At 48.3% G+C, this 14,619-nt stretch overlaps 2 protein-coding genes across 5 annotated transcripts; both read left to right on the top strand.

Annotated features, from left to right (window-relative positions):
• The first annotated feature begins 94 nt into the window (after nt 1-94).
• On the top strand, nt 95-3,970 carry LOC130706015 (fibroblast growth factor 11). Of its 2 annotated transcripts, none has more exons than XM_057536879.1 (5): nt 95-287; nt 1,939-2,049; nt 2,254-2,357; nt 3,063-3,177; nt 3,445-3,970. In XM_057536879.1, exons 1-5 carry the CDS (start codon nt 95-97, stop codon nt 3,621-3,623), a joined length of 702 nt encoding a protein of 233 aa, XP_057392862.1. In that variant the 3' UTR covers nt 3,624-3,970. The 2 variants fall into 2 exon arrangements, with proteins under 2 accessions (XP_057392862.1, XP_057392861.1); XM_057536878.1 differs by having other exon boundaries at nt 2,979-3,177.
• Nucleotides 3,971-5,591: 1,621 nt separating this feature from the next.
• LOC130705933 (thialysine N-epsilon-acetyltransferase) lies at nt 5,592-8,044 on the top strand. 3 transcript variants are annotated; one of them, XM_057536253.1, is made up of 7 exons: nt 5,592-6,171; nt 6,342-6,393; nt 6,530-6,613; nt 6,713-6,814; nt 6,957-6,997; nt 7,131-7,242; nt 7,327-8,044. In XM_057536253.1, the coding sequence occupies exons 1-7, from the start codon at nt 6,106-6,108 to the stop codon at nt 7,374-7,376; spliced, it is 507 nt and encodes a 168-aa protein (XP_057392236.1). In that variant the 5' UTR covers nt 5,592-6,105; the 3' UTR covers nt 7,377-8,044. The 3 variants fall into 3 exon arrangements, with proteins under 3 accessions (XP_057392236.1, XP_057392237.1, XP_057392235.1); XM_057536252.1 differs by having other exon boundaries at nt 5,597-6,171; nt 7,131-8,044; XM_057536254.1 differs by lacking the exon at nt 6,530-6,613 and having other exon boundaries at nt 5,594-6,171; nt 7,131-8,044.
• The last annotated feature ends 6,575 nt before the right edge of the window (nt 8,045-14,619 follow it).

Here is a 14,619-nt window from a genome sequence, read left to right as displayed (position 1 = left end):
AAGACCATGTCCTGGTGAGCTAGCGGGCTTCTCTGGGGGCGCCCAGCGCGCTCCGGGAGCCTGCCGGTTTTGGGGTGTCTCCTCCGGGGGCGCCATGGCGGCACCGGCCAGCAGCCTGATCCGGCAGAAGCGGGAGGTCCGCGAGCCCGGGGGCAGCCGGCCCGTGTCAGCGCAGCGGCGCGTGTGTCCCCGCGGCACCAAGTCCCTTTGCCAGAAGCAGCTCCTCATCCTGCTGTCCAAGGTGCGACTGTGCGGGGGGCGGCCCGCGCGGCCGGACCGCTGCCCGGGTGAGTGGCTGGGGCGGGGTCTCCGGGCCGGGGGTCTCTCTGCCTGGGAGGTTGAGGCCAGGGACTTGGAAGAGCGGGGCCCGACTGACGGCGGCTCCCCGAAAGTGAAAGGGGGTGCGCCTGGACCACAAACCCTCGGCCAGACGATGCCTCAGTTTCCCTTCTCTCTCGCCCATAACCCCGAGTCTCCTTGCTTTCGAGGGCAAGGGGAAGGCTTGAGGGGCTAAGCCTGGTGCCCCGAAGCCTGGCAGCTCCCGCTCGCCCCCCTCCCAACACACGAGTCCCCACCCCCACCGTCCTCTGCCTACGTGCGGTCTCTCGCGATTCTTTCAATGCCGAGCGGAGGGGCCTGGGGGTTCCGGACGCCTGGGTCACCCCGAGGGTTTCTGCGGCTCCGGCAGCCCCGCCCCCGCCCCGCTTCTCCCGCTCCTCCGAGCCTTGGCTCCGTTCCTCCTCGCCGAGCTTGCCTGGCTCGGTACCAATCTCCCCAGCTCTCCCCGGGGTGTCCTTGCAGCTACCTCGCCAGTCCGCCCCTCTGTGCGCCCTCCTCCCGTGACCTGCACTTCAAGAAGGGAGCTGGGCACTCCCCCATGACCGCCTACGCGACTCCGAAATCGGGTCCCACGGGCTCAGGGGACCCTCTGCCGCGAGCAACTCAGACAACACTACACGGCTGGATACCCGCACGGAGACTGGGGGTCGTACCATCTACGAGGGGGTACCGGGAACTCGGCCGCAAGCGCCGGGGGAGGAGAGTTGTGAGGGTTAGCGTGTGGTCCCCGTCCAGGTGCGACAGGCGGGAAGTCCCTCTGGCCTCGCTCCCGCCCGCTCCCAGCTCCCCTAGGGGGAGACCCCCCCGCCCCCCGCTGGCGTCCTCCTCCCCCCGCCGCCGGCCCTCCGCAGTGGTACGGTCCGCAGCCCACCCTTTGAGTGGGACCCAGCCCCCACGTGAGTCAGCCTGCCTCACCAGCTCCCTGGCCCCTCCCCCATTTCCTTGGTTTGCTACCGAATATCCCCCATCCCAGGCGGGTTACCTGGCTGAAGGGGAGAGGTTGAGCCTCAGGGAGGGCTGGGCCCCCGCGAGCCAGCAGACTGACAGACAGACAGACAGGTGGGTCAGTGTCAGACAGGCCGGCGCTGGGCCAAGGCGAGGCCCGCGAGAAGCGAGCGGCAGCCGCAGCAGCAGGTGCTGAGTCAGCGTCAGGCCCAGTCCCACCCCCACTCCTGAGGGGGCGCCCCTACCCTGGGGTCACCTTACTGCCCCCCACATTCGCAAACACACTGCCGCTTCAGCAGCTCTGCCTGTCTCCCTTTGTCCTCTGCCTTTCCATGTATCTCTCCCCTTCCTCTACCTTCTTCTCCCCTCCCCCCATTCTGGTTGAGCTGTAGAGTAGGAATTAAGCCTTTAAATAAATTTCAGTCAAGTAAACTGAAAGCTGGTTAGAGGAAGCAGAAGGGACCCACACCCCAGCTTCCTCTGGAGTCAAAGAGAGGTGGGAGAGACCTTGCTTAGAGGGTCAGGGAGCTGGGGCCCTGGGACCCTCTTCCTTCCCTCCATCCTCCTTTCTTTCTCTCCTCTGATCCCGCCAAGTGTAGCAATGTTTCTGGGAACAGAGGTGTCATGTTCCAAGATGAATGTCTCTTTCTCCAGAGCCTCAGCTCAAAGGCATCGTCACCAAACTGTTCTGCTGCCAGGGTTTCTACCTCCAGGCAAAGCCCGACGGGAGTATCCAGGGCACCCCAGAGGACACCAGCTCTTTCAGTGAGAGGGGAAGCCAGCTGCTGGGTGGGAAGGGGGAGAGCAGGCATAGGAGATGACAATCCTATTGTGGCTTCAGGTTCTGTTGTTTTCAGTCTGGCTCTTTGACCCCGCAAAGGAAGAAGTAGAACTGGGACCAGAATTGAGGGGGGGCTCAGATGGGGATTGGAGGCTTGGGGTACTGATACCTCTTCTCTCCACCCCCAGCCCACTTCAAACTGATCCCTGTGGGGCTCCGTGTAGTCACCATCCAGAGTGCCAAGCTGGGTCACTACATGGCCATGAACGCTGAGGGGCTGCTCTACAGCTCGGTGAGACAAGGGGGCAGAGTGGCCTGGAGTCAGGGGACTCCCCTAGCTACAGCCTTCCCAATTGCAGATATTTTGCAGCTCAGGGCTTCCTCTCCCTCCAGCTCTTGCCGACACCCTGTCCTCACTGCCCGCTCCCAAGCACCTCCTCTAGGGTCCCTCCAATCCCTTCTCCTCCAATAGCCTCCTAAACACCCCCAGGCTCTTTGAATGTCCAACTCTTTCAACCTTTTAGGACCCCTGTGTCTTCTCCAACCTCCTCTAGACCTCATTATTACTCACTTCCCCAGAGTCATTCAGGATACTGGGGAAGGATTCAGGAACTCCTCCAAGCAGAAATTCCCTCCAGGTCCCCTGGATGGTGAGAGGTTGGGAGTAGAGCAGAGAGAAGTTATCTTCTTATTCCAGGCCCCCAGAAGTCTAGTTCCTGGCCCTCGGGGGCCACCAGACTCTTCCTCATCCTCCCTTTCTCCCAGTTCCTGCGTGGGCTCAGAAGTTGGCTCTCCCAGGCTCAAACGTATGGATTATATCCTGCCTTGTTCTTCCCAGGGCTCCCTTCTGTTCAGTGATGTGTCTTTTTGTCTTTCTGTCTGTGTGTGCCTTTCTGGGTCTTTGTCTCCTCAGCCACATTTCACAGCTGAGTGTCGCTTTAAGGAGTGCGTCTCTGAGAATTACTATGTCCTGTACGCCTCTGCTCTCTATCGCCAGCGTCGTTCTGGCCGGTCCTGGTACCTGGGCCTGGACAAGGAGGGCCGAGTCATGAAGGGAAATCGAGTCAAGAAGACCAAGGCAGCCGCCCACTTTGTGCCCAAGCTCCTGGAGGGTGAGTATGGACCCCCAGGGAAGAGGTGGACCACATGGGACGGTATTGACCTTGACATGGACATTTAGTGACACACAGCTAAGGGGCTGTAAGTGTTTTAAGAGGACACATGCTATGACAGGTCAAGCCAGGAAGGCTCTGGCCTTTGGAGGTTTGGGAAGCTCTCCTTCTGTGGGTTCCCAGAGGAGGATTGTAGGGGAAGGGAGCCCTTTCAGAGCTCTCTTGGTGCCTAACTCTCCTTCCTGCTCCTCTCTCTCCCCTTCACAGTGGCTGTGTACCGGGAGCCTTCTCTCCACAGTGTCCCTGAGACCTCCCCTTCCAGGCCCCCTGCCCCCTGCCATGCAGTCCCCGGACTGGAGGCTCCCTGCCCTCGCCACCACCACAGCCTGTCTCCCAGCCCTGCTTCTGGCCCTGCTCTCACCCCTGCTGCCACGCTCATGCCCTGAGCAGCCAGGTCCCACCAGGTGCTCTACCCAGAGGGAGCCTAGGGGCCGGCCGTGACTTCCGGGGCTGCTGAGACCCTCAGATCCTTGGGCCCGGGAAAGGGGTCAGAGAGGGGGATGTCTGAAAATGGTCCTGGCTGATCACTTCTTTCCTTCCACACTCACACCCTCCAAAGCCTTTTCCCGAGATGGCGCGGGGGGTTCCAAAACTGACAAAACCAGGGCATAAATCTTCTGCACCCCGGGCTCAGCCAGTTCCTGGAGCCCTTTGCCCTTTTCATGGCCACCAAGCCATAGATTTATAGGTCCACTGGAGCTCAGGATTAGTTTCCTTCTTTCCCTACTCCACCTTTTGCCTGGTTCCAGACAGGTTCTGGAACACCAGGCACCCCAGCCAGGGCCATTTCTTTTTTTTTTTTTTTTTCCACACACACACACTGTATTTTATTTTTACAAGAGATAGATAGACTGACACCAAGCATTGTACATGGATGACCACAACAAAAGCAACAATGATTGCAATTACCAAACATGAAACACACTTATACTATGTCATAATATTGACATTCAGTCCAGTAATCCTCCACTGTAACAGCTCCTTTACTTTGCAGTGAAAATTGATTTGTATATTCTTTTCCTCTGAGTCCTTGTGGGATTTTTTTTTTTTTAATTCAGACAGAAAGTCACAAAAATTATACTCATCCTCATCAGTTCACTCAGTCCCATGTAATTAATTTCTTTTTTTTCATCTTGATCTTTTGTTAGCAGTTTTATGAGTTCATCAGTTTTTCATTAGAGTTCTGAAAATGCTTATTCATTCAGTTCAGCAGTACAGTCAGTTACCAGAAACCTGTACTTGTCAGAGTCTTTTCCATGAATTTCTTGGAGATGAAACTCTTTTATAGGAACATATTTGCAAAATCATCAGAGTACACCCAGAACTGTCTGTAAATGACAAAAGACTTAAAAATGACCATGGTTAAAGATTTGATGAAAGTTCATAATAATGCAGTTGACAAGAAAATTAGTTATTTCTGAGATATACATTTTAAAGTAATAACTAGGATTATTACTTATAACATTATACCAGAACATATAAGATTTTTAGACGTTTCCTGTAATGTCTGAAACATTTATATTAACATATTTCCATACATATTTCCATACAAATACAAATATAAGATTTTTAGAAATTTCATGTAATGTCTGAAACATTTATATTAACATATTTCCATACATATTTCCATACAAATACAAATATAAGATTTTTAGAAATTTCATGTAATGTCTGAAACATTTATATTAACATATTTCCATACATATTTCCATACAAATACAAATATAAGATTTTTAGAAATTTCATGTAATGTCTGAAACATTTATATTAACATATTTCCATACAAATAACCCAATGAAAGTTTAGTATTAGTTGTTTTGTTTGTTTTTTTATACTGCAGGTTCTTATTAGGCATCAGTTTTATACACATCAGTGTATACATGTCAATCCCAATCGCCCAATTCAGCACATCACCATCCCCACCTCATCGCAGTTTTCCCCCCTTGGTGTCCATATGTCCAAGTCACCCCACCTGTGTTCTTTAGTGTCCTTGTCTGCAAAATGTGAAAAAATACCTACTTTCCGGAGCTACTGTGAATGAGGATGAATCGAGATGATACAGGCACGGTGCCTGGTATCTACTCTGAGCTCCTCCCTCAGTATTTTCCCAGGCCTCTGAGGCTTGCTGCATAGGGAGGTGCTGTCTCTGAGTGTGATTCAGTGGATACTAAGAGTCCTGGTCCCTTCTCCCCATTATCTTCTCTTAGCCGTCTACTACAAGGCCTAACCATTTACCAGTAGAAATTCATCACCCTCTCCCTGACCCATCTTAAAATACAAATGCCCCCAAGAGAAGTAACACTTTGAGCCAGTAGGCAAGAGCTGGAGGTCTTGGGGCTCACCCCGAGTCTGGATGGGCTGGAATGGGTGAGTTGGGGTGAAGGGTAGAGCAGGTAATCACTGCACACTTCAGTTAAAGAAGGAGGTATCTTTCGAGCCGTGGGGTTTCTCCAACGGAGGCTGGAACACCCAGATAACAACAACGAGGAAGCCTCGGCAGTCCAGCCTTGACCCCTGCGGGGAGTGCGGTCAAGATACCCGGCCATAGGGGCAGAGCTGGCGGGTGGGCGGGGACATGCCTGCTCTGCAAGCTGATTGGCTGGCAGGTGCGCGCTGGCGGGGCCCGAAATTAGGGGCTACCAGGCCGTGAGGACCGCTAGTCCCACCGCTCTCTCGGCCCCGCGGCAGCCGGAATCGGGCTTCTGCTTCCCAGCCCGCGGCGCCCCCACCACCTCGCTCCCCACCACTCCCCCGGCTTTCCGGGATCCGAATTTGGAGGCCCCTTAAAGGGTCCCCGTTGCTCTTCGCCCGGTCCTGCAGAACGGAAGTGGGGATCCTGGACTTCGGTCCCAGACGGTGGAGATCGGGATGGCTTCCGTGCTGATCCGAGAAGCCAAGGAGGGAGACTGTGGAAATATCCTGAGGCTGATTCGGGTGAGGGCTGCAGGCCGGAAACCGGGGTCCCAGAGGGGGTCAGAGCGGCGCTGCTGGAGTGGGGGCGGGAAGGAGGAGGTGGGAGCAGAGGGAGGAGCGCGCCCAGGGCTCCTGCTCTGGGAGCAGCGAGGCCCTCCTGCCTTAATCTAGCCTCTGTCCGCACGCTGTAGGAACTCGCTGAGTACGAGAAACTCTCAGACCAGGTGAAGATCAGTGAAGAAGGTACGGGCCCAACACCTGAGTCCTGACGGAGGCTGGGGTGGAAGTGACGGATGGGTTCCCCAGGCAGTAACTCCAGACTGGGCACACACCCAGGCCTTCTGTCTCTATCTCTTTGTCACAACTCCGATCTCTGCAGCCCTGAGAGCAGATGGCTTTGGAGAGAATCCTTTCTATCACTGTTTGGTAGCAGAGATTCTTCCTGTCCCCGGGGAGCCACAGGGTAAGAGCACCCCTATCTCAGAGGTGCCCTCTCCAGTCAGCCTCAAAGGTCTCTCCCCCAGGTGCCCAGCGGCCTGACCCTTCTTTTTTTCTCTCTCAGGGCCCTGTGTGGTGGGCTATGGGCTATACTACTTCATCTACAGCACATGGAAGGGACGAAACATTTATCTGGAAGACATCTACGTGAAGCCAGAGTATCGGGGTACTGGGCAGAGGCCAGGCTGGGAGAAAAGCAACCCATAGACTGGACCACCATCCCTTGCCTCTTAATCCTAGCCTATGGTCTTTTCTGATCCCCTTCAACTCAGACAATCCCTCTTTTTGTCTTTTTCTCCCCACATCAGGTCAGGGGATTGGCTCCAAAATAATCAAAAAAGTGGCTGAGGTGAGGAGAGGGATGGAGCTACAAGTTGGGACCTGGCAAAGCAAAGCTGTATGGGAGGCACCTGGGTTGAATGGAGGGCGAGAAAGTCTTTTCCTTTTTGACCCAGGAAAGTGAGTGGTGTCTTCTCCCACAGGTGGCCCTGGATAAGGGCTGCTCCCAGTTCCGCCTGGCAGTCCTAGACTGGAACAAGGGGGCTATGGACTTGTATAAGGCCCTAGGAGCCCAAGATCTGACGGAAGCTGAAGGTTGGCACTGCTTTCGCTTTGAAGGAGAGGCGATGAGGGAGTTGGCAGGAAAGTGACGCCATCCCTTGGGGATCTCCATTTCAGCTTCTTCATCCCCACCAGCTCAAGCAGTCCTCAGAGACTGTCTCCACTGACCAAGGCCTCCCGGAAGGAAGGGAAGGAGGGTTGGAGGTGAATATTCCCAGATGGAAAGAACAGAGGTGAGGAAGAGGCAAGCCTTCCCACCTCCTTGTTAAGGGTGAAAAATAAATGAGAATTCCCATGTGTTGATGTGGTGTTGGGTGGAGGAATTGAGGATGTGACAAGCTTCAGCTATTACGACCCTTCCTCAGTGTTTTCTGGTCAGTGGATATTGCTCCTGGGGATAAAAGTGGGCCTAAGATGACTTTCACCCACAATGGACCAGAATATTGGCTCTGGCCTCTAGCATATATATCAGGCTTGTTGGTCAGGTTTGGGACCCAGACAAAGGCCTCCAGTGTCTGGACTGGGCTGTGTGGAATCCGAGACTGAGGCAGGCCCACCGACTCAACAGATGGAACAGGCTGCCACCTGGTGGCGGCATTCTAGGGACACTGGGAAGGACCACTGGCCCCAACTTTTTAAAAAATCCGCTCAGCTAGCGAGTGCTTTTTCTTTTTCAAAAGTCACAAAGCCTTTTTTTTCAGTTCAGCAGAACCAAAACAAACCTTTAGGACCCATGGAGACAAGAAGGGAAACAGGTTCATTTCCTACTTTCATAATATTTTATTATACAAGTAATGCAGGTTTGTTGTAGAGAAGTTTGAAGGGACATATAAAAATAAAATCCATAGCCTTACTTACGTCTCTACTCTTAACCCTTTGGTACTGATTCCTTAGATTTTTTCAATGTACATATATACATATAATTAGTTAAGTATGTGGGGATTTATGGGATCAACTCTTTTGCAACCTGTTTTTTCATTTAACAATAAATCAGAAACATCTTCCTAAGTTATTAAACACATCCTCACTTTCAGTGGTAACATATTATTCCTTTTGTGGAGGAACCATTGGTTAAATGGTCATAATTTAGACACTGAAAGTGGACAAGCAGGTAACATAAATGTGTAAATTGTAAAACACAGGATCAATGGAGTCTAGAGAGTTGAAGATCCATCTTAAAATTCAAAAAAAAAAAAAAATACAATTCAGCCAAACAACACTTCAAAGGCCCAAATTCTTCCAGAGTGGTGCCAGTTTTGGGCCCTTAAAACGAGTTTACAACAGATGGGCCTTTAGGACAAACTTGATTGAGAAATAATGAAGCTTGTCTGCCCCTTCCACAGATGGGAGCAAGAAGAATCCAGTTTCATGCCTTTGGCTCATCTAATCTGGCAGGGATGAATATCTTTTAAACATGAACAAGTTATCTTTTGATGGCACTTTTTAAACTTAACTCAGAATGAATTATTTCTGGAAGGACACACAAACAAGCAGAGAGTGGTTGCTTCCAGGGAGAGGAACTGGGTGTCCAGGTAACGGAAGGAAGGGGACTTTTCCCCATGCCACTTTGGATCTTCTGAATTTTGTGCCTCGCCCATGTAGTACTTCAGAAAAATGAATAAATAAAACTTTAAATACTAATGCAGAAGAAAAGATTATGAACTAGGAAACAATATTTCCAAAATGTATCTTGCCCCCGTCCTGTTTTGTCTTTGCTTTTCAGAGTTTACACTTGTTTTTTTGTTATTCGCTCACCCTGACCCAGATCTTACCAGTTTTCATAGGGTGTCTTTGCACCCCGGCATCAATCCATTCTGCAGCCACCCCATGGTCTCCCACCCACTCATCACTTCATTAACCTCCTGTAGGGTGATTCTATTAAGTGCTGGGGCTGACTAGTATGGAGTGAAAATCACCTGGGTTCTGTCCATTCCAGGGAGAACAGAGGGGAGGGCATTTAGGGGGAGGGATTTTTAAAGAAAGAATAGAGATAACTTAAAATATCTCTCAAATCTGTCCACATCCCTAACCCCACTTCCACTATCACCTCTCTTTGAAAATTGCTATAACCTCCTAACTGATCTCCCAGCCTCCTTCTGTAACTACCCCCCTTCCATGGGGTTATTTTTTTTTTAATCATAGATATACAGTATACTATTTAAAGTGTCAACTATCTCTACAAGACCTATATAAGAAAACAGTAGTCTCCCAATTCCCCAGCTCTTCAGAGTCAATCACTTTCAATTGAGTTTTTAAATTGTATTGTTATGGGGGGGGGGGGTTTGTATTCACCTTCATATTTCAAATTCAAAATGGCATACAGATATTGCTACTTTTTTGTTTTTTTTTTGGCCACATTGGGTCTTCGTTGCTGCACACGGGCTTTCTCTAGTTGCGGCGAGTGGGAGCTACTCTTCGTTGCGGTGCGCAGGCTTCTCATCGCAGTGGCTTCTCTTGTTGCGGAGCACGGGCTCTAGGCGCGTGGGCTTCAGTAGTTGTGGCGCACGGGCTTAGTTGCTCCGAGGACGTGGGATCTTCCCGGACCAGGGTTCGAACCCGTGTCCCCTAGCATTGGCAGGCGGATTCTTAACCACTGCGCCACCAGGGAAGTCCAGTTATTGCTACTTCTTGATGTTTCTGTTTCGAGCACTAGTATTGACCTCCCATTGCTAACCCTCTTTTCCAACCCCTCTTTCACCCCATCCCTACTTCCCATCCTCCCATCCCTCCAATATTATATCATAACTCTGGATGGATCTGTGTTTCATGTTTACATGTTATGATTATGCAAATGTTCTTCACAGTTGAACCATGTGGATTGTTATAGGTGTTTTTCTTTCTTGCATCATTTTTGTTTTCCCTGAAATTAATACTTGCCTTGTATCTTTTATTCATTTGCTTAGTTTTCTGTGTACTCTAATTTATCCCCCAATTCTCCCCTAGTTATGTTAATCTCTTCTTAAGAATATACAAACACGTAAGGAATTTGATCTATTTCATTTTGAAGAACTTTCTCACGGAGCCCTTAGACCTGCTCCAGCACACAGTCTGATCTTTAGGCTGCACTTTTGGAGTCCCCTTTCACATCCATCTTAGGGACCTTTGCCCCTCTCTTGACAGCCTGTTTCCCAGAACCTATGTACTCACCTTTCTCGGTTTATTTTGATGGAGCTTCTTGAGAAAGGATGCCTGGGAGGTAAATTTGTTGGAATCTTACAAGTCTGAAAATGTCTGGTCTGCTCTTGTACTTAATTGACAGTGTGGATGGGTATCAAATATTAGATTGGAAATAACTTACCCTAAGAATTTTGAAGGCATTTCTCCATTGTCTTCAAGCTTCAGAAACTGAAAGTTTGCTGTATTGCTGTTCAGAAACCTGAAATTTTTCTTATTCTGAATCCTATGTATGAAGCTTATTTTTATTTTCCTTCCCTCTTTCCCCAACCACAGCTTTTAGGAGCGTCTCTTTATCCTAGAATTCTGAAATCTTCCATGGAAATGTCTTAGTGTTTTCTCAGTGGGTCTTTGCAATCTGGAAACTCACGTTCTTCAGTTATGGAAACATTTAAAATTTTTATTATTATTTTTTGGATGATTTTCTCCCTCCTTTATCTCTGTGATCTTTCTGGAACTTTTGTTGTTATTCAGATGTTGAATCCCATGGACTAATCCTATAATTTAAAAAGAAATTTTTTTTCTTTCCTTTCTCCCCATCTTCATTTTCTGGCTCTACTTTCTGGGAGATTTCTTTAATTTCTATTTTCCAACCCTTCTACTGAAATTTTTAAAATTCCCTAATTGATTTTATTTATTTATTTTTCTTCCAGTTTTAATGAGATATAATTGACATAGCAGCACTGTATAAGTTTGTGTGCAGCATAATCATTTGATTTACATACATCATGAAGTGATTATCACAATAAGTTTAGTGAACATCTATCATCTCATATAGCTACAAAATTAAAGAAATAAAATTTTTTGTGATGAGAACTTAACTTTCATATATATAACGTACAGCAATGTTAATTTATCATGTTGTACATTACATACCTCCTTCTACTGAATTTTTATTTTTGCTCTCATGTTTTTAATTTCTAAGAGCTCTCTTATTCTCTGCATTTTAAAAACATTCTGTTTTTGTTTCATGGACATATGTTCTTTTCTCATCTGAGAATATTCATCATAGGTTTTTTTAAAAATGTTTTTCTCCTTGTGTAGTCTGTATTTCTTCTAAACGTTCTTTCTTTGTTTTGGCCTCCATCTTTCATTTTAAAGGCTTTCCTCAAATGTCTGGTAATCCTCAGTTGTCTGCTCATATTTAAGATCGGGACACTAAGGTACTGATTGGAAACTGTGAGTGTGTCTGTATGGGATGTAGGGAGGCATGTGGACCGTGAACTTTACTATAGGGTGAGCCGTGAGGCCATTTCCTTGAGGAACCCCTGATGTCAGTACCATTAGGTCTTTTTCCTTGTCTGGTTAGATTTCCCAGAGAAGATGCTTCCAAACTCCTGCCTGGAGGGTGTAAGCCTGGTTGTAGGTAATCTCAGAGCTGGGTGAAGAGGGAGTCTGGGGCAAGTCTCAACATTCAATCTGTAAACTTTCATTTAATCCCCATTTTCAGGATCTATCTAGCCATCCATCTATCAATCTATCCATCTTTCTATCTTCCTCTCTCAATCTCTCTGTGTATTTAGAAGTCCTAAGGCAGGACTATCCTGGCGGTCCAGTGGTTAAGACTCCGTGCTTCCACTGCACAGTGCATGGGTTCGATCCCTGGTCCAGGAACTAAGATCCCACATGCCATGCGGTGCGGCCAAAAAAAAAGAAAAAGAAGTCCTAAGGCAAGCTGGGGCATTCTGCTGACACACTCTGTATAGTCCAGCTAGAGTAATTTCACCTACAGGCAATTTCACCTAAAGGCAAGTTGGCTGAAAATCCAGTCACAGCTCCCACTGCTGTCAGCACAAAGTCCAAACTTCTGGCTAATCCCTCCAGGCTCTGGCCCAAATCCCCATTATCTGAAACATTATTCCAGCCTTTTTTCCCCAGCAAGTCAGTTCTGACCATGTTAGACTCTTTCCAGTACCTCAAATGCACTGTAGTCTCCCTTCTGGGCCTTCCGTACATGCCATTTCCCCATCTGAAATGCTGTTCCCCCTTTTCCCACTCTCATCCTTGGCCTGAATGAACAATGACTAAAGCAGATGAAAAAGAGCAAAAGTCAAATCTGAGAGGACTGTTGCTGCCAGAGGCTTGGAAATTGATGATGGTGCCATTTCCAAGACAAAATTCAGCCACTCCTGTTGCTTAAGGGTCCAAACCCAAACATTTTAGTCTGACAGCCAGCACTCCTGATAATCTGTCCCACTTAATTTCTCTAATTCTCCCTCCCTACTCCTCATCAGAATCACTGCTGATAGTCTAGTCCCTTTTATTATTTCTTTTTTTTTTTTAATTTTATTTATTTATTTATTTATGGCTGTCTTGGGTCTTCGTTTCTGTGCGAGGGCTTTCTCCAATTGTGGCAAGTGGGGACCACTCTTCATCGCAGTGCGCGGGCCTCTCACTATCGCGGCCTCTCTTGTCGCGGAGCACAGGCTCCAGACACGCAGGCTCAGTAATTGTGGCTCACGGGCCCAGCTGCTCCGCGGCATGTGGGATCTTCCCAGACCAGGGCTCGAACCCGTGTCCCCTGCATTGGCAGGCGGATTCTTAACCACTGCGCCACTAGGGAAGCCCCCCCTTTTATTATTTCTGCTACCCTCGTTACTGATGTTCCTTCTCAGGCACTCTTGAAGGCACCTCTTCTTTTGCCAGCCCTTTATTTATTTGTTTGTTTCTTTGTTTAATTTTTGGACACGCTGCACGGCATGTGGGATCTTAGTTCCCCAACCAGGGATCCAACCGGTACCCTGCAGTGGAAGCATGGAGTTCTAACCACTGGACCACCAGGGAATTCCCTGCCAGCCCTTTAAATACTGTTGTAGTTGAGAGTTTTATCATGGACCCAATCCATTTCTAAGTCACTTTTCTTTAGACATCTAATTTTCTCTTATAGCTTTAACTATGTCTAATACGCTGATAATTCTCACATTCACCTCTCTAGCCCAGACGTCTCCTGGGCCACACACTAGTGTGTCCATTGACCTACAGGACATTGGTTCCTTCAGTTAATATTTGCCGTGCCAGGAACTGTGCTAAGTACTGAGTATACAATGCTGGGGACAAACAGACCTGGAACCCAGTCTCTGATCTCATAGGGCTTACTCACAGTGTGATGGCAGAAGACAGACGCTGGATAAATGATTAACATTACAACCATGATGTGTGCCACAAAGGAGTATGGGATGCTTTGGCAGTGTAAGGCAGGGGACCTAAACCAGTGTGGGCATAATGGAAGGCTAATGAAATTATATTTAAATTGGGATCTGAAAGAGAAGTTTGTTGAAGACAAGGGAACATGACCACCTGGATGGTGGACCCTCAAACTCAAAGAGCGCAATCAAACTCATTGAACTCATCAACTTCTCCTCCAAAACTTTTTCTCGTATGTTCTCTCTTCCATGACTGGCATCACCATGCACTCAGCAATCCAAGGTAGAAATCTGTGTTCCTCCCACTTCTTCACTGACTCCACCCCATCCTTATCACCAATTCTTGTTGATTCTATTGCAAATTTAACAGGCTCAAATCAACCTGTACCTCTGTTGCCCACAGCCCTAATCCAAGGCGGTCCTCAGCATCTTCCTCACCTGCAACAGCTCCTCACAGCTCTCACTGCCTTCTGGGATGCCCTTTCTCTTTAATCTATTCCCCACAGTTGTAAAACATAAATCTTATTACATTATACTACTGCTTTAAATCTTTCAGTGGCTCTCCAGTATGGATAAAGTGAAGACCATTTTCCTTAACCTGATTTACAAGTCCTTCACAGTCTAGCTTCCCTACTTCAAGCCAAACGCTATTTGAACTAGTTGTGGTTCCCCAAAGGACATGTTCTTTCTGCTCCTCTGCACCATTGTAGTTCTTGTTCTCTCAAGAATACTCTTACTGCACTTTTCCTCTAGCAAATGCCTATTTATCCCTCAAATCTCAATTTGCATCACCTCCCCTGCAGTAGTCTTTCCCTATCACTCTGAAGAACAACTGACCATTGTTCGTCTCCTTGGGATTCCCTCAAAACTTAGTCCTTATCTTTATCCCATGTTCAAATGAACTCCATGCACTTACTTGTTTAAATGTGTTTGTCTGCTCCTTCCCCAATATATTATAAAATCCTTGTTTTGGGGACCACATCTTGTCTTTGTATCCTTACGACCTACCACAGTGGATGGAACACAGTGAGGGCTACATAAATATTTGCTAAATGATTACTGCACAACACATGATCCTAATTTCTTGGCTATT

Source organism: Balaenoptera acutorostrata, chromosome 20 (assembly GCF_949987535.1).
Source record: "Balaenoptera acutorostrata chromosome 20, mBalAcu1.1, whole genome shotgun sequence".
In the NCBI taxonomy this organism is placed as follows: domain Eukaryota; kingdom Metazoa; phylum Chordata; class Mammalia; order Artiodactyla; family Balaenopteridae; genus Balaenoptera; species Balaenoptera acutorostrata.
Note: the sequence above shows the minus strand (reverse complement) of the source record. Positions and strands in the feature narration are given on the sequence as shown.

What these genes read in the sequence shown, in the direction of transcription:
- LOC130706015 (XM_057536878.1), top strand. Translation starts at nt 95, where the DNA reads ATGGCGGCACCGGCCAGCAGCCTGATCCGGCAGAAGCGGGAGGTCCGC. An exon ending in GCGGCCGGACCGCTGCCCGG is followed by an intron (nt 288 to 1,938) that starts GTGAGTGGCTGG and finishes CTCTTTCTCCAG; the next exon opens with AGCCTCAGCTCAAAGGCATC. An exon ending in TGTGCCCAAGCTCCTGGAGG is followed by an intron (nt 3,178 to 3,444) that starts GTGAGTATGGAC and finishes TCCCCTTCACAG; the next exon opens with TGGCTGTGTACCGGGAGCCT.
- LOC130705933 (XM_057536252.1), top strand. Translation starts at nt 6,106, where the DNA reads ATGGCTTCCGTGCTGATCCGAGAAGCCAAGGAGGGAGACTGTGGAAAT. An exon ending in ATATCCTGAGGCTGATTCGG is followed by an intron (nt 6,172 to 6,341) that starts GTGAGGGCTGCA and finishes CGCACGCTGTAG; the next exon opens with GAACTCGCTGAGTACGAGAA. An exon ending in GGTGAAGATCAGTGAAGAAG is followed by an intron (nt 6,394 to 6,529) that starts GTACGGGCCCAA and finishes CGATCTCTGCAG; the next exon opens with CCCTGAGAGCAGATGGCTTT.